The 23,772-nt window shown below is 37.4% G+C and overlaps 2 protein-coding genes and 2 pseudogenes across 2 annotated transcripts; 2 read left to right on the plus strand and 2 right to left on the minus strand.

Annotated features, from left to right (window-relative positions):
- Nucleotides 1-1,150: 1,150 nt before the first annotated feature.
- LOC121775493 lies at nt 1,151-3,685 on the minus strand (annotated as a pseudogene).
- Nucleotides 3,686-10,551: 6,866 nt separating this feature from the next.
- LOC121773255 (ras-related protein RABB1c-like) lies at nt 10,552-13,509 on the plus strand. Its single transcript, XM_042170065.1, has 6 exons — nt 10,552-10,763; nt 11,222-11,361; nt 12,256-12,338; nt 12,628-12,832; nt 12,929-12,997; nt 13,224-13,509. Exons 1-6 carry the CDS (start codon nt 10,718-10,720, stop codon nt 13,314-13,316), a joined length of 636 nt encoding a protein of 211 aa, XP_042025999.1. The 5' UTR covers nt 10,552-10,717; the 3' UTR covers nt 13,317-13,509.
- A 3,113-nt stretch (nt 13,510-16,622) lies between these two features.
- Nucleotides 16,623-18,680, plus strand: LOC121775494 (annotated as a pseudogene).
- A 25-nt stretch (nt 18,681-18,705) lies between these two features.
- Nucleotides 18,706-21,325, minus strand: LOC121775200 (glucose-1-phosphate adenylyltransferase small subunit 2, chloroplastic). Its single transcript, XM_042172233.1, has 9 exons — nt 21,045-21,325; nt 20,377-20,673; nt 20,002-20,271; nt 19,739-19,918; nt 19,550-19,653; nt 19,375-19,486; nt 19,189-19,287; nt 18,992-19,111; nt 18,706-18,923 (listed from the first exon to the last, which is right to left on the minus strand). The coding sequence occupies exons 1-9, from the start codon at nt 21,219-21,221 to the stop codon at nt 18,807-18,809; spliced, it is 1,476 nt and encodes a 491-aa protein (XP_042028167.1). The 5' UTR covers nt 21,222-21,325; the 3' UTR covers nt 18,706-18,806.
- Nucleotides 21,326-23,772: the final 2,447 nt, after the last annotated feature.

The raw sequence follows: 23,772 nt of genomic DNA on the forward strand, positions 1-23,772 counted from the left end.
CAGCGGTTTCTGATGAAAACCTGCGGTTTTTGCCGAAAACGGTTTCTGACATAAACCGTCGGTTTTTCTGCACACCATGCCTGAAAACCTACGCCCTAGTCGGAATCCTACCATTGGAACCGCTGAACCGCCGGTTTGAACCGGTGAACCAGTGGTTTTGAACAGCCGGTTCCGGTTCACGATTTTTTTGAACCTGAACCGGTCCGCTTGAACCGCCTAACCGCCGTCGCCGGTTTCGATTTCGGTTTGTGAACCGGCGATCCGATTCGGTTTGTGCATGTTTAATTTGGCCACATTAACATCTTTTTTATTTTGAGTTTCGAGATTTTGAAATATTAATTTTTGTAGTACTAGGATATTTTATTGTGACAATAAAAAACTTTTACGAGTCTATTCACACAATACATTACTATTATACAAACAAAAAAATAGCTTGCCAGAATTTCAATTACTTCGCTTACATGCACAAAACCTTAACTTGGCTAATAATATGATGTGATTCACTATAACGGTGTTCGGTTTGCAAGATTGTATCCCGAGATTAAATATGTTATGTGTTTGGTTGAGATAACTCAATCCTAAATGGATAATCATGAGATAATTAGTCATAGCTAACCCAATATGACTAAAATAATTTCATAATTTAATCCTAGATTATATCTTGATATTATTTTATCTATGAAATCAAACCCAACCTATGTGTACTAAGGAAAATCGAAGCCAAACTGACTGCCTACGCACATCACAAAAACACATTTAACATAAGTCCACATTTTAATTTAACGAAATTTCACAAATAAACGCGTGCAACATATTTATATTCTATTCCCTAATGACATGCCACCATCTATCTATAATCTCTCTCTTTTAAGTGCATATCACTTTCACCTTCAATTCTCCATTTCTGATTTCAAAGCACAAACCCACATTTCTACGCTTCTTTTCTACCTTTTTCATGTGGGTTTTTCACCCCACCTCACCAACACTCTGTTTTGTCTCATTAATTTGCCAATTTTAATGTTCGTGAAAAAAACCCAACTTTTTGAAAGTTTCATAATATTAAATGTCAATATCCTTTAATCTAAAAATTAACAACATAGTAACATCTCATAACACGACTACTATAGACTATAGTCTACTACATTCAATTTCACCTCTTCTCAAAATCAGGCTGATTCGTGAGCGATCGAACCCACGTCCACTTGTGGTCCCTCGTGTCCACCGGATTCTTCGCTCTCGCAACGTCCTCCACCGGAATGTAAGCGTAATTCCCGTTAATTGGCCCTGACACGAACCCAGTGTACCCGGCCATCGCACCGTGGATGGCCAAGTGCGCCACCAACTTGCAATACAAATTATCCGTCGCATTGGCCGGCACGGCCCGGACCATATAAGTCGGATCGATATACTTCACTGTAAATAACTCCGTCTCATGATCCCAGGCCCACCACTTCTTCAGCTCCAACTTCAGCCACCCTCCCACATCCAAGAACACCGGATTCCCCGACTCGTCCTTCTCCTCCACGTGCGCCTCATCGCTCCTCGGTATCACGTCCTGCCCGGCCCCCTCGGCCACGAAGACAACCGCGTGCCCGTTCTCCTTGAGGCGAGCGCCGAGGAACTCGAGCAGCCCGCCTCTACCTTCAAGGTAGAAGTCGGTCTCCGGGATGAGGCAGCTGTCGACGTCGCGCCTGCTGAGGGTCGCGTGGAGGGCGATGTGGCCGGTGCTCCGCCCCATCAGCTTCACCAGCCCTACGCCGTTCACCGCGCTCTCGACCTCCGTGTTGGCCGCGCTGATCGCTTGCTGAGCCATCTCCACTGCGGTTTGGAACCCGAAAGATCGGTCTATTATGCCAACGTCGTTGTCCACCGTCTTCGGGATTCCGGCCACTGCGATGTTCAGTTTCCGGCGCTGTATCTCGTTGAATATCTCCACCATGCCGCGCATCGTGCCGTCGCCGCCGATGATGTACACCTGACGGAATACATACAACATTTATATCTCTTCGATCGCAAAAATAATAAATTGTTCTCCATCTCACATACATATAATTAGAAAAAATGATTCTATACACAGATCACTATCTCGTTACAATAAATGACATACTACATAAAGAAAATCATAATTTTGATCAATTTATTGGTAATCCCGCAAATACAAAAATGTTCGATTATATTAGGGCATCCGCAATGGGACGGACGATAGGCAGCCCGAGCCATCGTCCGCTACTGTGGGTGTGCGGACGATGCCCGATGCATCGTCCGCCCACTGTGGGCGATGCGGACGATGCAACGCGTTTTCGTTTTGTAGCTCCAGCACGACGACCGCGCCCCACGCTCGAGGATGACCGACGGGCTTCAATGAAGTTATCTAGACATGTCTCAATGCGCAACCAACAAGACCATGCTCAGCTCATAAACGACATGATTGGAGAAGTTTGAGACCGTAACCGCCGTCGTTGAGAATGCGTATTTTTTTTAATCGTATTGTAATGTATTAATTTTAAATAAAATGAAGATTTTTTTTCAATTTTTGTAGTTATTAAATATTTAAATAAAGAAAATATTTAGAGCGGCTTATAGGACGCCCCACGGCATGTGGAATGGTAGGAGGATAAAATGATGATGTGCATAGGGCGCCTCATTACTAATGCCCTTACTACTATAATAACTTCTGACATTTTTTTTGAAATATTTCAAAAATCTCAAATCCTGGGAAATTACGCATAGTTAATGTGCCCGACAGAAATCATTATTTGTACAAAATGTTCGATTTGTCACATTAGTATATATTTTAAATTTCTAAACCTATAAACGTCATGTCAATAAATTTAGATGCACAACATGGAATTAGAGTTTTCGACATGGAACCATAGAGCAAAAATGTCAAATTATAATATAGTAGTACTAATTGATAATTTTGCAAATAATGGAATTGACTAGAAATCGACCAATCTTGTTAATAAAAAAACGTTGGTTGACGCCAGAAAAATGTAAAAAATTACTGATATACTAATTGATCATTTTTTTCAAATTACATAATTGACCAGAAATCGACCAAATTTGATAATAAGAAGCTGATTGAAGCCACGATCCTGAATAGCGTCGACGATACGAGCAAGGTCGAAGCCGCCTCTAGAAGTCTCTAGAACCGTGCCGCCCTTCCGGTGCCAGTCATGGACCATCTTCGGGTTCAAGGCGACCGGCTCACCGGAATAAAACCCGCGGTATCCGGCCTCCACCCCGAAGATGTGGTGCGCGCCGTAGAGGTCCCAGAGCCCGACGACGAGCTCCCTGATCACGGTGTTCATCCCGGGGCAAAGTCCCCCTCACTGCCCGGGCTCGAAGTAGACCGTCTTCCTCGGCCCGGCCCGGCCCGGTGGTATGCCAGACGGGGCCCGCTGGACCTTGATGTTTTGGATTGTGAGGTGGTGATCTTCGCCGCCGGCGACGGTGGTGGCGGAGGAGGCCATGGTTTTTTTTTTGTTGATTTTGGTTGAGAGGAGAGTATGTAGGTGGATTTTTGGTGACGTGGAAGGCTGTTGGGTTGACGCGTGGGTGTTACGTGGTGAACTTTTGGCGAGGGATCACGTTGTGGTCATTTCTTTGTTTGACCATAAAGACATTAATGATTTAATGAGAGATGCATCATTGATAATTATTTATATTTTTATGTGATTAATAAATAAGTTAATTTTAATGTATAATTAGATATCAATCTTTAATTATAAGAAAAAAATTGGAAGGATGAGATTAAGTGAAATTTTTGTATGTAGTGTAGATAAAATTATTCTATACTAAGTTTTAAGGAAAAGAGAAACAATTACTCAGACATGGTAAATCAAAATTCAAAAGTGTATCTCCTCACTTTCAATTAGAAGATGGGCCTTAAAACAGCAAATTTAAGACAACTAAAATAATCAACAGCGCAAAAAATACAAAGATTTACCAGCAGAAATTGCCACAAATTAATAGCACCAAAGTCACTTTTAAGTTTTAACCCAAGTAAAATATTAAAAGCATGACACATGACTCTTCATTTTCAAAGTTACATATGTAGCGTATATGGCTGCTATACTATCCTAGCTTTCAAACTTCTATATTTATCCTGGGATTCGGGACTATCTTTGACTTGGTGAAAAAGTTTTTACTATTTTATGAGTTACTTATAGAAATATGTATTACCAACTCCCTTTTCGCTTTTTCAGCTTTATTTGGATCATGATTAAACGAAGTTCAATTTAATTTCCTAAAGTGACCACTCAATTTTATTACTACATATGTGAAAATGTTCAATATAAGTAGAAGTTACATTTATTGTTGTACATCCCCCTCTTCATTTTCCAACACATTCTCCTCACATTTTCTTCATCTTGGTCTCCTCTCATATTTTCTTATTTTCATTTTAAATCATCACATATGAGGGTACTTCTTGGATATTGAATCCCTTGATTCATTACATTGCATTTAATTTAGTGTTTATTTTTTTATTTTCTGACTCTTTTTGTCATTCTTTTCATTACACTGTATTTAATTTAGTGTTTATTTTTTTATTTTCTGCAGCAAAAAATAGTGTTTCAGACACAAGTCCCTTGCACAAATGTTCCCACTAGAGCATTGCAGGTCGTCTCTAAGGAAAGAGGTCTGTCTGCATCAATTAAATTAACGAAAAGCCATTTTTTTCTATTATATTTTGAATAAAATTTTTTCCAGTTTATATGATTGAATTAATTAATTTTGAAGGTGTGGAGTCGGTAGCAATTGAGGGTGTGCATAGAAATGAAGTGGTTGTGATAGGAGAAAACATTGACATAATCAAATTAGGCAAAAAACTCAGAAAGAAGGTTGGGTGCACTAATGTGCTTACTGTTTCCATGATATAATTGGCTAGAGAGAGAAACATATAATAAAAGATATTCCTATGTAATAATATATATTCCTATGTAATAAAATTATTAAAGGTGAATTTCATATACATACCATTGTCACGGATATTGGAGAGTTATGTTTGATGTGGCCGAAAGAAATCATTATGTGTACAAAATATTCAGTTGCCACATTAGTATGAATTTATGTAAGTGTCATGTTAAATTCATGTCAACAAATTTAAATACACAACATGGAATTGATGTTTTCGATATGGGACAACTGAATAATATATCAAAATTGTGATATGATTTGATCATTTTTGCAAATGATAGAGTACAAGAAATCGACACATATTAGAGCCATGTCAATAAATTTAGACACATGACATGGAACTAATGTTTTTGAAATGAGATAATTGAAAACATGTCAAATTGTGATAATACCCAATCCCTTAAAAATAGATCAATTCCATTTAATCTTTTTTTCTTTCTAATGAGATGGGTCGTATTCTTCACTAAAATTACTTCAACCATTTTTTTTCTTTCTATATCTCTCTTACTTACCTATTGTGCATTAAACCTGCGACGTTTCAAATATTGTCTATTTTTTAAGGACGGATGGGAGTAATATATAATAAAAAAAATATTAATCTAATGAGTTAATAGCAAACCTAATTCTCCAATCCTTCAAAATAAACTAGGAATTTATTTTTTGACATATGTAGGGTTAAAAAGGATAGGCACCAACAAATATAGCAAAATTTAAGGAAACAGTTGCAAAGCAAAGTTTAAGGAAAAATAGAAACAATTACTCATATGTACATGGTAAATAAAAAATGAAAATTGTAGTCTCTTGTTGGGTCTTCAAGCAACAAATTTAAGACAACAAAAATAAGCAACAGCATAAAATTTTAAGAATTATTCATACAATATGTAGTATAACTATATTAAATTATTAATCCCTTTATCGCTTTTTCATGTGCATGATTAGTTTATCTAGATCATGATTAAACGAAGTTCAATTTTATTTCCTAAATTGACCACAATATTATGAGTAAACGAAATTCAATTTTAATACTCTACCACATATGTGAAAATGAAATCAACATGAGTATAAATTCAAGTATTCATATAAAATTTGGAGGCTAAACAAATTCATCATGGTATTTATGTATTTCATAGTTAACTAAAATAAGTAGATGGAAAGTTAACAATCAATATTAATTGATCTTAATATTCTTTCTTTCCTTCTACCAAATAGGACTTCCCTTTCTAGTTTATTTCTATTCTATTTTATTTCCTTTAAGTTTTATTTTTGCTATAAGTTATGGGTTTATTTATCTATATAAAGGCATAATTGTTGGAATACAACACACTTTTAAGTTTTTATTTTATTTATCAAACGATCTTTCACAATTCCTTTAAACATGTTGTGGCGTAATCTTCCGCCGCGTTGGTCATTAGATATGAAGGTAGATAATTTGGATACTGAATAACTTGATTCATCAAGTTGCATTTAATTTAGTGTTTATTTTTTTATTTTCTGACTCTTTTTTTTCATTCTTTGCAGCAAAAAAAGTGTGTTTCAGACACTAGTCCGTAGTACAAATGGTCCCAATAAAGGTCGTCTCTAAGAAAAAAGGTTTGGTGCATAAATTAAATTAACAAAAAAGTAATTTTTCTTTTATATTTTGAATACAATTAATTCCAGTTTATATGAATGAATGAATTATTTTATTTTGAAGATGTGGAGTTGGTAGCAATTGAGGGTGCGCAAAAAGATCAAGTGGTTGTGATTGGAGACAACATCGACATAATCAAATTGGGCAAAAAACTCAGTAAGAAGGTTGGAAGCACTCACGTTCTCACTGTTTCCTTACTTAGCTAGAGAGTGAGACAAAGATAGAGAAGCATATATCTATATTCCTATGTAATAAAATTATTTCAATGTGAATTGCATATACCTTACCATTGTCTAGAAGTAACAAACCATATAAACAATTATCAATGAAAGCAAAAATCATATGCAGTGACTTACATTAATTACGTCTGCATGACTCCTTTCATGCCAAGTAAGAAGTCGTCAACGGAAAACGTTGACAACTCGTCTCAGTTGGCATTCAGGGAGCCAGGCAAATCCATCTTCATCGTTCATGTCACATTACCCTTTTCCCAAGAATGCAGCAACCTTTAGTACAAAAATGAAATGTATGGTTAACTCAACTCAAAGTCTCCATGTGGCTTATATTTATAGCCATAATAATATCCATTATTATTTTTGTTGTTCCTCTTGTGGAAATATTTAGTATTGGCAAAGAAAGGGTAAGACAACACAAGATACATAAAAGTGAAATGGCTAACATGTAATACTTCCAAAAGATGGAGCCACACAACTGCCCTAATTGGGATTTAATTTGGACATTTCTTCAAAGTCATATATGTTTAACCTTTTATATTCACAATTATTATCAGTCCAATTTGGATGGGTGCCTCGATATGACCAATTTTTTTTGTAATTTCATGTATAGAGAAATGTAGCCGGCAAAAATAATCATTATTATGTGTGTATTAAAGGTTATGAAATGGTAATTAGTCATGTAACTTCATATTATTATTATTATTATTATTATTATTATTATTAATTAGGTAGTTTATAAAATAATAATTCTAAACGGGTGTTGCAATGATTATTGGATTTATAGTTGCGTTTGAGCTCATTGAACGTGTCTAAACTTTATATTATAATCAGTTGAAATTCTAATCAAATTATTCTTCATAGGTCGAAGAAAAATAAGCTACATATGGCAATAAAACAAATCCACAATCGTGTTGAAAATAATCATTCAATTTAATTAAACTACTCCTATTTATATTATTTTAAATCACTAACATGTGAGTAATCCTATTTATATTATTTTACAAACAATCATATTCATCACAACGACAAGTTCTATTGAGCTCCGTATACCATGTTGTGGATTTTAAATAGCAGTAAAATGAATTATTTTGATTATTATAAGGATAAATTTATGGATAAATCATGAAAGATAAATTATACTCCCTCCGTCTCAGTTTAAGAGTAAGATTTAGTTATGACACGAGTTTTAAGAAATTGGTGGAGTGTGTAAGAGCATCCACAACGCGCGCCGCCCGCGTTCCGCGTTTCGTGCCGGAGGAACGAAACGGGCGCGCGACGCGTTGCGGACATGCGTTTCGTGCCCAGACCGTGCCCATGCCGTGCCGTGTGCCGTCGTCGCGAGACGCGGCACGGCCGTGGCGCTCCACTGGGTCGTGCGTGACGCCCACTCGCCGGCCCGCGAGTGGGCGTCGTCATTTATGACGCAATAAATCGTTTTTTTTAATTCGAATTCATAAAAAAAATTTTAAAAATGTGTAAACGGTAATATTACCGTTTTATATCCGTTTTTTCTTTTTTTATTTATTTTTTTACTCTATAAATACTCCTAATTCATCTTCATTTCACACACAACTACACATCTATTCTTCTTAAAATCAACTTCATTTCCTCTCCAATTTTCATCTAACATCTCATCAAAAAATGTCCGGCGACGGCAACTCCGGCGGTGGCTGCTTCGGCGGGTGGAATCTCAACACGTTTACCGATTGGGGTACCATGTACAACACACTTGGTGGTTCCGGTTCGTAGACGTCGGGCACGCGGGTTCGGCGACGCCGGGTGGGTACCAACCACCCACTTTCGACGTGGATGCATACGCTCGACCCTCCGCCCCGCGGTATTCACAGGAATTATCCCAGATTCGGGAGGATTTCCCCGTTGAACCCACTCTGGGAAGAGGCCGAGGCGGGCGAGGAGGAGGAGGAGGGGGAGGAGGCCTAGGCGGTGGAAGCTCCAGGGCGGAATCGGAGGTGGGCGAGGAGGAGGAGAAGGAGGAAGAAGAGGAGGATCTAGGACGGCATCCGTACAGCAACAACGAAACGATGGCGGTGTACAACACCTAGATCACCGTCTCGTACGATCCCATCGTCGGGAATCAACAAGCCCACAAGCGCTTCTGGGAAAAGGTCACCGAAATCTACCACCAGATTAAGCCGAAAGGCTCCCGGAAGCGCACATATACAATGCTCCGCTCTCACTTTGGCCGAGTCGACAAACATGTCAAAAAGTTCTGCGGCATCTACTCGACCGAAGTGGCGCACTACCAAAGCGGAGCTTCGGGAGCCGACATTCTGAGGGCGGCTTTGCGCGTCTACAACCAGGACACCGACAAACAATTCAGATTTGTTGATGTTTGGCAGGCTATCAAGGACGAGGAACGATGGACCGGCGATGTCCGCTCCAGCTCGGGCTCAACCTCAAAGCACACGAAGCACACAACGAGTGGCCAATACTCGTATGGTGACACCGGTGAGGGCAGCGGCGGACAAGAGGGTGCACCGCAGGAGTTTGCGGGTACGGCCGGGGATGACGGAGGATCCAGCCGTGCGCACCGTCGGCCGCAAGGGACGAAGGCGGCTAGAGGGAGGAAGGGCCGAGGCGAATCAAGCCAGACGGGCTCGGGGGAGGCTCGAACACCCCTATGGCGGTGTACATGACCGCCACAATGGCGGACACTTCCCGCTTCTCGCCCTCCCAATACGCGGCCTGGTGGAACGGAATTGTGCATATGGCAGCACAACTTGGCCTTTGGACTCCCCCTCCACCTCGACCGCTTTCGGGGGATGATTCGCCGGCGGAGTAGTTTTTTTATTTTCTTTAAATTTGTATTTTAAATTATGCAACGTTTAATTTTTTAGGATTTTAATTGTGTGTTTTTTATGTTTTAGAATTTTAAGTTGTAATTTTTTTATGTTGTGTGTTTTTTAATGAAGTGTGTTTGTTTTAATTGAATTGGGTTGAAAATAAAAATAAAAAATGAAATTGAATAAATAGTAATTTATGGAACGGTTAAGAAACGGATAAGGAACGGAGGGTTGTAGGTTGCGTTCCTTAGTTAAGGAATGGAGTTAAAAAGTACAGTGGGGCCCGCAAATAGTAGTTTAAGGAACGGTGGGGGAACAACGTAGTGGATGCCCTAATAAATGAAGTGAGGTAGTGGTTGGTGGAGTGTGTAATAATTGAAGTGAGGTAGTGGAAAGTGAGACCCTTTTGACTTTTTGTGTGTTTATGATTTTGTTTTGTTTTATTTTTATGAAAGTAATGACATTTGAGTGTAAATTTCATCAACAATGAGGTTAAATTTTATGTGCAAATATGGTAAATTCTAAATGTGACTCTTAAACTTGGACAGACTTAAATGGCAAAATGTGACTCTTAAACTAGGACGAAGGGAATATTTTGATTCTTCCCGTATTTTTCAAAAATATAATCATAAAATTTGCAATTTTAACAATTATTTGATCATCCATATTTCATCACATCTTTAGCGAAATATGCAATGATTTAGCCATCGATTTTAAGCACGCCATTCCTATCTTCTTAAAAAAAATTAACATTCATAACATAGGCATAACATTTTTTATATAATTTAAAATCGATTACCACATCATTTGGAGATAATTGCAAAAATTATAAACTTTCATATAATTGAATTTTTAAAGAATGTGGAACTTATCGAATTTCTAATACTTTCAATCTTTCATAATTTATTTGACAATTATTCCTTACAGAAAGTCCGTAAATTTTGAAGCATATTTGCTTCGCTGGAAACGTATTGATTAAGAAAAATATCATTAATTAATTAATCAAATCAAATTGCCGACCGCAGCACTCTTCCCTCATCTTTGCGTCTTCGGAGCTTCATTTCGCCATCTTTCTCCGATTCCGAATTCCCCATTCCGATTTCCATATTCATTGATCTGCCTTAGATATGTCTTACGCATATCTCTTCAAGTATATCATCATCGGCGATACCGGTAATTTCTCGCGAATTCCACTTCTTTTCCTCATCATATGATGTTAATTATGTCCTCTTTCATGTATGATTCGTTTAATAGGGTTTTTGTTGGGGCGGGATTTTGTGTTTCAATTATGATTTTGACGTGTTAAACTGTCAGTTTGTGGTTGGTTGCGTTTACTGATTGCGACTTCTGTGTTGCTTGTTGTGAAAGACTGAATGAGTAGATCATCGGTGGATTTGATCAGATGAATGTCATGTATTCGGAATTATTACCGTCTGCAATGCGATTCTGATCTGTATAGAAGAGAAGTTTGGGGAATTAGATGGATAAATAATCAAATATTGAGTTTGCAGTTGCTCTAGATAATTATGTTAGGGGCAAAAAAATAATCTTGATTGTGTTTGTATATTATCAAATCTGACTAGATTTATTCTGATGTTGCTTTCTTGTTGATGTAAAACTATCTTTTGCAGGGGTGGGGAAGTCATGCCTTCTTCTACAGTTCACCGACAAGCGTTTCCAGCCAGTGCATGACTTGACTATTGGAGTCGAATTTGGGGCTCGGATGATTACAATAGATACCAAGCCCATTAAGCTACAGATATGGGACACGGTTAGTTTCTGTTAATATTAGATGTGTTTGGTTGGTCATTTAGGCTCCCTAACTGGGCCTTATCTGCAGCTATCACATGTTTGGTTCGTCAGTTTTCATTTCAAGAAATGCAACTACTCCACTAAACAAAATCAAGAAATGCAAAATGACAAGCCAAACATGTGTTTAGTATATGCACTCCTCAGATTACCAACTCAATTTCTGCCTAATAACTTTTTCTTAAGAAATGGTAAACAACAAACCAAACGCATAAGGGTTTTATATTCATTAGTTTGTTACATTGTCTACGTTTTCCATGTTACTACATGTATTTGGTTTCTGAGATATATTCGTCTGTTAGTTCGATTTCTAAGGATGCTCGCACAAAAGGGTTTCAGGGCATTATTATTGTGTTCTTTAGTTTCCTGCTACCAATCATACTATTAAGGCCTGTAGCAAACTATATCTTTGTGTTAACTGTTAACTATCTATAGGCTAATAAGATACAGGGGAGATTTCCCTCTTTTTTGTCTGAATTGGTAGCTAATTTCCTTCCATTATGTTTCTTATATGTCGATAACCATAGCAGCAAGGATTTTTCTGAGATATATTGTGCGCACAGTATAACTGATATATATTCTTAAGAAGTGAAAGACCTGAGCTGAGAATTGCAGATTGACTTTGCACTTATTAGTAACTTAATGTTAAAGTTTTGTGTTCGTCAGCTTTATAACTGTTTTGTTGTGTGAAATCTAAAATTTTAGGAGATGTTGTGCTTATCATTGGTACATTCTTGTGATAGTTCTGACTTCTGAGTAAGGATATGTATATCATATGTGTATTTTTAATTTAAGACTCTCGTGCTATCATAATGGAGTTATTAGTAATATAGCTGTGTTTTGGTTGATGCTACAGGCTGGACAAGAATCCTTCCGATCCATCACAAGGTCATATTACAGAGGAGCTGCGGGTGCACTTTTGGTCTATGACATAACTAGGTACTGATTTTATTCGTCCAGACGTCCACACGATTTTTTTTTGTTTCTCTTGCTCTTTGGAAATGCCACCCTGCTAATGAATCACTCTCTACAATGATTTTTAACTCTTAGCATTTAACTCAGATAAGTACCCATACAATTTTTTCCATGCGTCTTATGTACTTTCTTGGGAATGATCAACATTATATTGCATTTTTTCATAGGTTTCCTTGTTACTACAAGTTTGTGAAACTCCTCTTTTGTACCGAAACTGATGTATTATTTGTTCATCGTCTTTCCTGTGCATCAGGAGAGAAACCTTTAATCACTTGGTAAGCTGGCTAGAAGATGCAAGGCAGCATGCAAATCCAAACATGACAATTATGCTGGTAGGCAACAAATGTGATCTTGCCCATCGAAGGGCTGTTAGCACAGAAGAAGGAGAACAATTTGCGAAAGAACATGGGTTGATTTTCATGGAAGCATCTGCAAAAACTGCTCAGAATGTAGAGGAGGTGACCAAGAATTTCCTTAATTCTATGAGATACGATAAAACCTATTGCCTAAATAGTCATATTTCTTGCATATTTTGACTAGAGCATTATCTGCAGGCTTTTATCAAAACAGCCTCAACAATATATAAGAAGATCCAAGATGGAGTTTTTGATGTTTCAAATGAGGTTAGAATCTTCAATTCTCCTTTTGCTAGTTGCCTCATTTATTGCAAAACAGAAGAATACTCTTGCTTCAAGTTAGCAAGACCTCTTTCCCATTCACCTTGTCAAAATTTAAAAATACCCTGCAAGAGCATAATGAAAAAAACTTATCCCATTACAGTTTGATTGTTATCATATTTAAAACTCAAATTTGATTGCCTAACCAATGCCATCTTCCTCCTTTTCTCAGTCATATGGAATAAAAGTAGGTTATGGTGGAATTCCCGGGCCATCTGGTGGAAGGGACGGTTCTTCTTCTCAAGTTGGAGGTTGCTGCAGCTGAGATTCGTCTCAACATTGCAGACATTCTTTTATGTTCTTCCCGAGCGTTGTGTGTGTATATTCCACAACTTGGCATTGCGATTAATACGTAATTATGTTTGCAGTTATGTTGTTCTGGGCACTGTTATATTTGTGACTGTATATCTGACAATACAGATGGGAGTGTGAGTAAAAAAGCATACATGTTTTTTCTAGTTGTGTGTTTATTCGACCTGTGTTTGTGCAAATGAAGACCAAAAAATAGTGTCATCGTTTTGCTTGTTAAACTTTTTTTTACACTCATTCTAATTAATATATAAAAAACTGGATTCAAATTCCACTACCTTTTTCACTAATTATTTTTATAAGGTTAAATAATTTCTTATGTTGAGTCAAAACGTGCCTTCATGGATGCGGAGTGTTAAAATTACTGTTTGTGTCGCGACAAGTATTGAGCCTTTACTTGTTTTATTTTGGCGAGTATTTACTTGTTTCTTTAATCTTTTCATTTCATTTTCATACCCAATTTTATCTAAGCAAGTGACAACTAAAACTATACACAGGTTTCTATTTTTATTTCATTTACTTTGTCATATAACATATTCCTTTGGGATGATTTTTTATGAAGGCACATAACATATTCATAGCACAATTTAAATTTCTTTCAACGATTTATGTTTCATAAACATGTAGCACATATTGATACACTTGTGAATATGAAAGAAAGGTGGGCAGAAAAAGTGTTCATTTCATAATCATATTGATAAAATCAAATTGGACAGAATGAGTTAATATTATAGTAGTGTAGTAAAATAAGAGAATTGTTGTATAGCGTAGCTTGTGAAGTATCCCCACATTATTCACAGCCCAATTTGAATTATGAAAGTTAGCCCAAAACCTAGAAGAAAAGGTAAATATAATGTTGATTTATTCATCTTTCACTCCACACACAATAATCCAATTATTTTCCATATAATCAATAGGGTATGGAGACGAAGCAGCAGAAATCCTCCAACCCAACAAAAAGGTCCAGAGCGCTACCGTTTCCCATGGCGACTTTTGCAGCTGACTGCGACATTTGATCTACCAAAATGGATGATTTATGAGACTAAATAATCCATATATCCAAACTTAGTTTATATTTTCTATTTTTTATATAAAAAATAATTGTATTAATATTAATTAATTGTATGCCATAATTAAGCATAATATTATATTGATCTAACAAATAAAACAAAAAATTTATTGTAATTAGATATAATTATTAATAATTAAACAAGTTGCACGCTTTGACCTTTTCTCATTATTATATAGTGCTTGCGTTACACATTTATAGTAACACTCAAACTTTATCAATTGACTTAGATTATTAGATTACTACTTTTGATGGCAATCCGAAATATACTTTGATATTTTGAGTTAAGCAATCATTTGTATCAATCCCACAATAAATATCAGCTAAGCAATCATTTGTATCAATCCCATAACAAATGAACGGAGAGTTTAAAATACTTCGTCATCCTTTTCTTTGGTATGTCTACTTTTGTATAATATGTTTCGACTTAATTGTACAAGTAAAATCTTATCAATTTTTTTTGGGTCTGTGTAATGAGCATTAAATAATTTTCATATAATATTTTATAGGTAGAATTCCAACATCAAATTGATTTCATATAACATTTTTCTTAAATAGAATAAGATAACTAGGTGGAAGACTAATTTAGTGCGGAGAATATTAAGAGTGGAAATAAAGTTTGATGATTTATCGGCGTAAATTCAATAACCTTCATTCACTTATCATATTCTTTACAGGTGTATATATATAGACTAAGATGTTATAGAAGCATCTACTACTTTATTCGATATTTTATTAATATTTCTTTATAAAGGGGTGTGTTATAATGCCAACTTTTCTTAAATTGCTAACTTGTTAACTCATCAACGCAGTGTATAAAAAATGTCAACATAATCACATTAAAATGTCAACGCAAATTTGTGTTGACATTTTAATACATTGTGTTGACATTTTAAATATCAATATTAACACAGTGTATTAAAATACCAACTAAGTTTTAGTGACATTTCAATATAATCGCTTTGACATTTTTAATATATTGTTTTGATGAGTTAGTAGAGTTAGCAACTGATCACACCTTTCTTTACAAATATCTATATATTTTTAACTATGAGTTTCTAGATATTTTTATTATATAATTTGATAATTTATTATAAAATATTTGAATATTTTTATCCTAACACAATATATATATAAATAAAAAATTTCTTTTCAAAATCATGTTCTTTTTGTCAAATTATTCTCCTTTAATATGTATGGTTAGGTTGTACGGGTCGCGCAGGGCAGATGACTTCTCTTTTTTCTAACTTTTTCTTTTAGCTCCATTTATGTCTTGAATAACAACCTATATTTGGAAATTACATCTGTGTGGGTCATTAAAAACAATGAAAATACTGATAAGGAAATAATGTTTATTTGATTCACATTATGACTGCATGTGTATAAATCCTAATGCTTTAATTTAAAAGCGAACAAAGTCAAGTTGTGCATAACAATGATAATAGAATTGACTGCATGCCTCTAGGTATCACTTAAACTCTGAAATCGGTATAACACCAACTAGATAGCGAGGGACACATTTTAGTAGGTAAAATTTATATTAATCCAACAGGCCGGCCCGGCCCGTCCTCGAGAACAACTTACATGATCGTAAAGTAACCAAGCCCGCAACAAGGTAGCTACCTGAGGAAGAAGTCAATATGAGTCATGAGAGATTTGCTTTGGGAGAATCGGATCAAATCAACATTGAAATGCATGTGTCCATAGAAGAATCAAATATAATGACCTTACTAGGTCTATCAAAAAAGGTTTGGAACGGGTATAAAAAAGAAAATGGAGAGCTCGGAGTTGAAGCTGAGGAAGTAAACAAGTGGCCGAGTTAGCACCATGTGCGAACCCAGCCACCCGTTTGGACCATTTTGCATTACAGTAAGAAATCGCATCACCGAGTTGGCGACCTATGTGAACTCAGCCACAAGCTAGAAGGTCACTCGAGTCTACTAAGGTATCAGCAATTCACCAACTTCGCACCTTATGTGAACCCGACGACTCTCCAGAATTTGCGCATGCGCCCGTTTTTGCTCTAAGTTGAACCCTATATATAAATAGTCTACGGCACAACTCCCAAAAAGATGTTGACACCTAAGGGTTCTTAAACGGTTCTCTGGTTCTCGGTTAACCAACCGGCCGATTAATTGAGGAATTGGAAACCGGTTAATGGGTTCCAATACCGGTACCGATTCCATTTAAAAAATGGTTCCGATTCTAACCGGAACCAACCTATTTTTAATCGGAAACCAGGTTACAATGTTAAGGACCACTTTTAGGATCACCTAAGGGCATCCACAACGCGTGCCTTCACGGTGCCGCGTTCCTTTTAAAAGTGTAATTATTCAGCAAATTTAGGCGATTCTAGTTCAGAAGGCTCGAGTGCTTCATCTGGAGAACATGCTCGCCTCACTAGACAACTCGCTGGAGGTTGTTATTTTGCTCGCATTTTCATTTGCATTTGCCTGCTGAATTGATTATGGGTTGTGGTTTTATTATACTTATGGAATTAGACATATAATCAGCAGAGGATGGACTTTCAAGTTTATCCGATTCGAGCAGTGGTGGGAATGGCATAAGGCAGGTGACTGATCAGGTGCACGAGGTTGCACTGGATAAGAAGGAAGAAAACTCGAGTGGGGCTGAACTGATTGGTAAAGTAAATGAGGTTGAACAAAGTAAAGCAAAGAAACGAACTGCTTCCCGGCGTGCCAAGGCCAAATCGAATAGACCATCAGAAAGAATAGTAAGATTGTTATCTACTGTTGGTGTTTCTTTGATTGAAGAAAGAACTATGGCGTACACTTTTAGTATTGTCTTTACTCTTTATTAAGCATTTTGCTCTTTTCTCAAGAGATTTTAAATAACTAGTAGTATGATTTTTTTAGGGTGAGTTGGTAGTTCGTTTGTCAAGTGATCAGTCACACAGTCTAAGAGTTCTTCGAATCATGTTGCGGTGGTTTTCTGCCCATTGAACCTCATACGTTTTCTAGTTCTCCCTGACCATTAGAAACAACTCGTAGCTTGTGAAGTTTATCTATGCTATTGTCTCTTAAACTAAATTCTTCACAGGCGGTTGTCAAAGATAATTCAGGAGCAGCTGGAACAGAGACACAGAGTGAACAGAAAATATTGCCAGATGCTCGTATACGTCAGCTCAAGGACCAACTTATTAGAGCAAGGCTTTATCTTACCCTCTCTGTTACTCGAACCAATCCCCGCTTTGTAAGGGACCTGCGCTTGCGTATGAAAGAGGTTCTGAAAGTACTTGGAGATGCCTCCAAGGATTCTGAGTTGCCAAAGAAGTGAGTCCATAAGAAACAAAACTTGTTTTTGACGCATTTAACTGCCAAGACGGTGCCTAAAGGACTTCATTGTCTTCCTCTCCGTCTTTCAACAGAGTATTTTATGTTGAACTCATCCCAACAGCAATTTCCAAACGAAGAAAAACTTGAAGATCCCCAGCTATACCACTATGCTGTGTTTTCAGATAATGTATTGGCAGCAGCAGTGGTTGTAAACTCAACGGTAACCCACACAAAGGTAAAAGAATTATCAAAACACAAGCTTTATTTCTTGTAATGTGAGTCATAAGAAGGAAATAGAACTGTTCCTGCAAAGTTCAAAATCTGATGGTAACTTTTCTGCCTTGAACAGGATCCTTCGAAACATGTCTTCCATATTGTGGCGGACAGGCTCAATTTTGCTGCAATGAAAATGTGGTTTCTGGCGAATCCTCCCGGAAGGGCAACCATTCAGGTTCAGAATATCGAGGAGTTCACATGGTTGAATTCGAGTTACAGTCCAGTCCTTAAGCAGCTGGGCTCTCCCACCATGATTGATTATTACTTCAAGAATCGACATGCTGAATCTGATTCCAACATTAAATTTAGAAATCCGAAGTACCTCTCGATGATGAATCATCTTCGGTTTTATCTTCCAGAAATCTTCCCAAAGCTGGACAAGGTTTTATTCTTAGATGATGATATACTGGTGCAAAAGGATCTCACAGGCCTATGGTCCCTTAATCTAAGGGGCAAAGTCATTGGTGTGGTTGAGACATGTGGAGAGAGCTTCCACCGGTTTGATCGTTACCTCAATTTCTCAAACCCACTCATTTCAAAAACATTTAATCCCCGCGCTTGTGGTTGGGCATTTGGAATGAATATCTTCGATTTATTGGTTGTTGGTTGCGTTTGTCGATTTATTGGAAGTGTGAATGAACCCAAGCCGAAATGGCAAGAAAGGAAAACCTTTTGTTGAATGAATGAGCTTCTTTACAAGGATAAATCATAAAAAGGAAAAATGTATATATATGATTGTGTTGTCACAATTAATCCAAACCATATTTTACTGGATCATATATTCATATCTTCATGGTTTGAGTGTTCAAATAACAGTTCCGCTGGGAATCAAGGCATCCTTGATGACTGTAACGATGCCGCTCTTGATGAAGTACCCGTCCGTCTCTCTCGCGGCCTCTTGCACATTCTCACTGTTTATGATCTGCAACCAACACCAACGACCATTATCGCACGATCAAGAATCTATAACTAACAAACCATTAATCCCACCTTTACATCTTCTCCGATACGAGCATTTTTGTCGATTATTGCCCGCTTGATGTGTGAGTTCTTCCCAATGCCGATTGGAATGCCTCCTTTTGCTGATAGGTTTCTCCTGTCTGTATCAGTCTGGTGCAAACAACGAAAGAGTGAGGCCACTCCGTGCATCGGATGTACGTTGCGTACGCTCTAAAGAGTAATATTACCTCGTAATAGTCAGCTCCCATGAGCAGGGTGTCTTCGATGACTGCACCCTCTGATATGCACGACCGCAGTCCGATTACAGAATGATGGATCTTACAGTTCTGGCACCACAAACAACGAACCCCTTCTATCACTACTTTTCGTCTTTCAGAATTAACAATTATGTGCAGGAGAAAAAGAAACATTACCTTTATAACGCAACCCTCGCCAATGACACTGTCGGTAACATCAGCGTTGAGTATTTTGGAAGGAGGTAAGTAACGCGGCTGTGTGTAGATAGGAGCAGAGCGATCATAGAAGCTGCAATGATGGACTGAGGTTAGTTACACAGTTGCAGACAAATGGCTTGTTAAGGCAGATTACCTGAATTCCGGGACTGGTTTCTTGGTGATCCCTAAATTGGCATTGTAGAACGCCTCTATGGTACCAATGTCTTCCCAGTAACCGTCATATAAATAGGCCTGAACCTGCAACAAGAACACTAGTCTTTTTCAGAAATGGAGAAACTTTTTACTGGATCATGTCTTCCAACAGTTGTGAAAAATCCCTTACCCTCAAACCAACTGAAGTAGCACCTGGAATAACTTCACTTCCGAAATCATTGGCTCCAGGGAACGTGTCCCGCAGTAGATTTAGCATCGCATTCTTACTGAAAACATAGATACCCATACTTGCAATATAAGGCATTTCCTTTGCTCTCTCGTCGTCCAGACCTAAAATCGTGGTGTCCACCTTGAATGGTCATGATATAAATGAAGGGTGTCAGTACACTAATAATCGAAGAAGTAAGCATAGATGGTTGTTTGCAGATTTACCCTCATTGCTTTTAGGGCTTCTCCCTTCGGCTTCTCTGAGAATTCGACTATCCTTCCCTCCTCGTCAATCTTCATTAGACCGAAGGCAGTAGCACGCTTTTCATCCATTGGCAGAGCCGCCACTGTAATATCAGCATCGGTTTCTCTGTGCGCTTGGACGAATTTCTCATAATCCATCCTATACAGATGATCTCCAGCAAGAATCAGATATTCAAGAACATCATGCTCTTCAAATAGCCATAGATACTGCCTCACAGCATCAGCTGTTCCCTACCAAATTGAAGCCACAACAGTTCAGTTCAATAGCCACCTCTTTGATCAATGAAGACGTGCAAGAAAAATACAGAGACAGGGTTATGATCTTTATCTGCATACCTGAAACCAGTTAGGATTTTCGGGGCTTTGCTGGGCAGCAAGGACCTCGACAAATCCTTCGTTCTTATAGCCTCCCATAGTACTTGCATAGGCCCGCGATAAATGGCGATTAAGAGATGCAGAGTTAAACTGAGTAAGGACATATATCTTTGATACATTACTGTTCAAACAATTACTAACAGGAATGTCAATGAGCCGATAATTTGCACCCAAAGGGACAGCCGGTTTCGCTCTCTTTTTGGTAAGAGGATAAAGCCGCGTCCCAGCTCCACCTCCAAGAATGATCCCTAGCACACTCTGTTTAACGATAAAAAAGCGTTGATCCGACATCAGAAACTCGAGTTTTAGCACATTCTTCATATCCAATTCTGTCTACTTTTGAATGATGATAACTAAACACACAAATTACAATGTCATTTTAACATTTGTAATCATCAGTGAGCTGCATTAATCTCTCAAATGTTCATATTTTCATTCAATTTAAACCAAAATCCATTTGAATTTGAGTTAGTTCTCATGACCTAAACCCTAAACCTAAAACACTACATTAAATCAGGGATGAATATAACATGTTTCTCGTAAAATGACTAGAATGTAATCTGAAATAGCAGAGAAAGAAGTTGATTGAGATTGTAAATGGAGGAAGGGTTAAGAGAGAGAGAGAGTACAGAGCTGGCATCAGGTTCAAGGCAAATTTGAGAGGAGCTAGTATCGGAAACAGCTTTGGGGGAAACAACACGAGCAGCGCGCAATCTGCCTCTGCCGCCACCACCGCTGACACGCAATGCGCCGCCGAAGAGCTCGGATTTTGTGAACCTCATCGGTGACGAAGCCACCGTAGCCATTTTCAGTCCTTTGCTGCAACTGTTTTCTTCGTTAGTGGTGAAGCTGAAGAGTGTGCGTTGAGGAATGAAGTGAATGCATAACGACTTTGAGATGTGATGTGATGCGATGCATTCATTGCACACCACAAACTATATTTTCCTATCTTTTTTTTATTTGGAAATTTCTTGTTTAATTTACTCTGCCTGTTTTTCGATATTTCCTCTTATATTGGCATCAAAATATTTCTATGAAATTATATTTTTTAAATTTAGATATTTCAAAACAATGAAAATAATTAACTTTATCTGCGGCATGACTAGGAAGATATGCGAATTTAGTAGATATTCGGATTCTTGATTCGTAACTTTTCTTTCAATCAAAGCAATAGACTCTATAGAGATGGTGAAGATCAAATCCAAAATCTTTTTTTCTTACAAATGTTTATTGTTTGGATGTATCTAAAAGTTACTTTAATCTATATAAAAAATATTGATTTTTTTAGCATTTTGATGAATAGTACTCCATATATACAACGCTATCTAATATATTAACATTACATGGAGTGAGAATTAATTACAACAGCATCATATTATCTGTACTTATCAAGACCAGGGATGCATAAACAATTTTCAGTTCGGTTATGGTCACAGCGAAAAATCAAAATTTTGTGAAAATAAAAATCAAAGAACGAATTATCTGAAAAATCGAACCAAAAAACCAAAAAAATTAATTTACAAACTTATTTTTCTATAACTAACACAAACTATACCGTAGTTCGTATCAACTAATTAACGTATCCAAACAATTACAATCTTTATAAAATCTAAATATATTATTACACTCATTTATATAAAGTGACACAAAAAGATTTTGTTATTAGGTACAGTATAATATACTCTACATATAATAGTACAAAGAAATTTGGTTTTTTAGTTTTTCTCGGTCTTTATACATTTAAATCGAATCGAAAAATTGAAATTTGAAAAAATTTAAGCAGAATCCAACTGAAAAATTTTTAAATGACAAAAAATTTTAATTTTGGTTTGGTTCGGTTCAAATCAGATATTCGATATGTTATTTTCTTCATTTTTAATCAAAACTATGCCGTTTTGGCTGAAATCAGCAAGACATGTTAGCAGTAATATTGTAACACCCTGAGTTTTCGTCCACCGATTTTGGAGTAAATTTTCTTTTTATAGAAATAGAAGAAATTAGTGCAAAAGTTATGCTACTCTTTTACATAGGTGCCATTGTAAAAAGAGGCGTGCTATTGGAGGTGTGCAGAGACACACACATACACACTTGTCTTCTACTTCTTCAAATACAATGGGAAAATATGAATTACAGCTATTCCTACTCTAGGAAGCTCAAGCCTAGGATCTTGTTTCTAGCTACAAGTGGCAATCAAACCAAAGAATTGTAGGAAGCCATTCTTCTCCTCTTTCCCCCACTATCTCTCTAGAATTTGCAGCTCCAAGACTCCAAAGTGCCAGCTCAAACCTGCAAAAGAAGTCACATACCAAATTAGTGAAAGATCATATACTTCAACAAGTCAAGTAAGGAAAGTTGCTCAAATTAGTGGTGGAAAATATGAAACAAGGCAGCAACTCCCTACAAATGTGATCCTCTCAATCTCCCAAGATCAGCCAACAGTGAACTCCCCAAGGCTATCACAATTTTGGCAAAAGAGGTCAAATGATACAAGGGTATTCGTATCGGTTCCGGCAGCGCGAAGTCGCCGGAGAAGGGTTAGGTTCGTTCGCGGGATCCTCCCGTCGAGGAGCCTAGGGTTCTCGGTCAATTAGGGTTTGACGAGATGAACTTGCAGAAAATAAAGTATAATAAAAGATAAAGTAACGATAAAGGATAAACTGAATTGATATTTCTTGAATCATCTAAATGAATAACAATGTCCACTATTTATAATAGTGGATACCCTAACTTAAGGAACAAGAAAATAATCCTAATAAATATGAAAAGATATGGTAAATCAATAACTAACTAAATAATATAGATATGAGGGATATTCCCGAAGATATGCCCGTATCAACTCCCCCACGGTTAAAATTCACCTGGTCCTCAAGGTGGAAACCACGACAAAACGAAGAGTGTGGCGAACAAAACTTTGGCGAGGTATCCCCACCTGGATCAAATGTATACATACGCCCACGAACTCTCTCATTTCCCAGCATATCAAGCAAAACATCAACAAAATACTTCTCTCCTTCATTCCCCTCATGAGAACATCCTCCATGAATTCGTTGGTGAGCAACATTTGTAAGAAGGGATACAAGTACTCTTGTCAACTTCAATATTATTCTCATGCTTCTTGTACCGCCGAGATTTGAGAAGTCATCCATTAGCTGACTGGATTTATGCCTCGCCCGAAGATAGTGCGTGTGACTAAGGAGCTTGTCAACGCATCCATGCATGCCCAAACATTGCACGTTATTGCACGGAGGAATCAACCGTGCATCAACGTCGAGGAAAGTTGATCGATGATTAATACTTGTAACATTACCAACATGCCAAACCGCATATACACAGGTAGTTACCTTCTTCATATCCTCA

This window comes from Salvia splendens, chromosome 17 (assembly GCF_004379255.2).
Source record: "Salvia splendens isolate huo1 chromosome 17, SspV2, whole genome shotgun sequence".
NCBI classification, from domain to species: Eukaryota; Viridiplantae; Streptophyta; class Magnoliopsida; order Lamiales; family Lamiaceae; genus Salvia; species Salvia splendens.

Bases quoted from the DNA above. Each gene is read 5' to 3' on its own strand.
- LOC121773255 (XM_042170065.1), top strand. From the start codon at position 10,718: ATGTCTTACGCATATCTCTTCAAGTATATCATCATCGGCGATACCG. The intron at 11,362-12,255 runs GTTAGTTTCTGT...TTGATGCTACAG, and splicing joins AGCTACAGATATGGGACACG to GCTGGACAAGAATCCTTCCG. The intron at 12,833-12,928 runs GTGACCAAGAAT...CATTATCTGCAG, and splicing joins CTGCTCAGAATGTAGAGGAG to GCTTTTATCAAAACAGCCTC.
- LOC121775200 (XM_042172233.1), bottom strand. From the start codon at position 21,221: ATGGCTACGGTGGCTTCGTCACCGATGAGGTTCACAAAATCCGAGCTC. The intron at 19,487-19,549 runs GTAATCTGCCTT...CCATCATTGCAG, and splicing joins AAACCAGTCCCGGAATTCAG to CTTCTATGATCGCTCTGCTC. The intron at 19,112-19,188 runs GTAATATTACTC...TGTTTGCACCAG, and splicing joins TGGGAGCTGACTATTACGAG to ACTGATACAGACAGGAGAAA.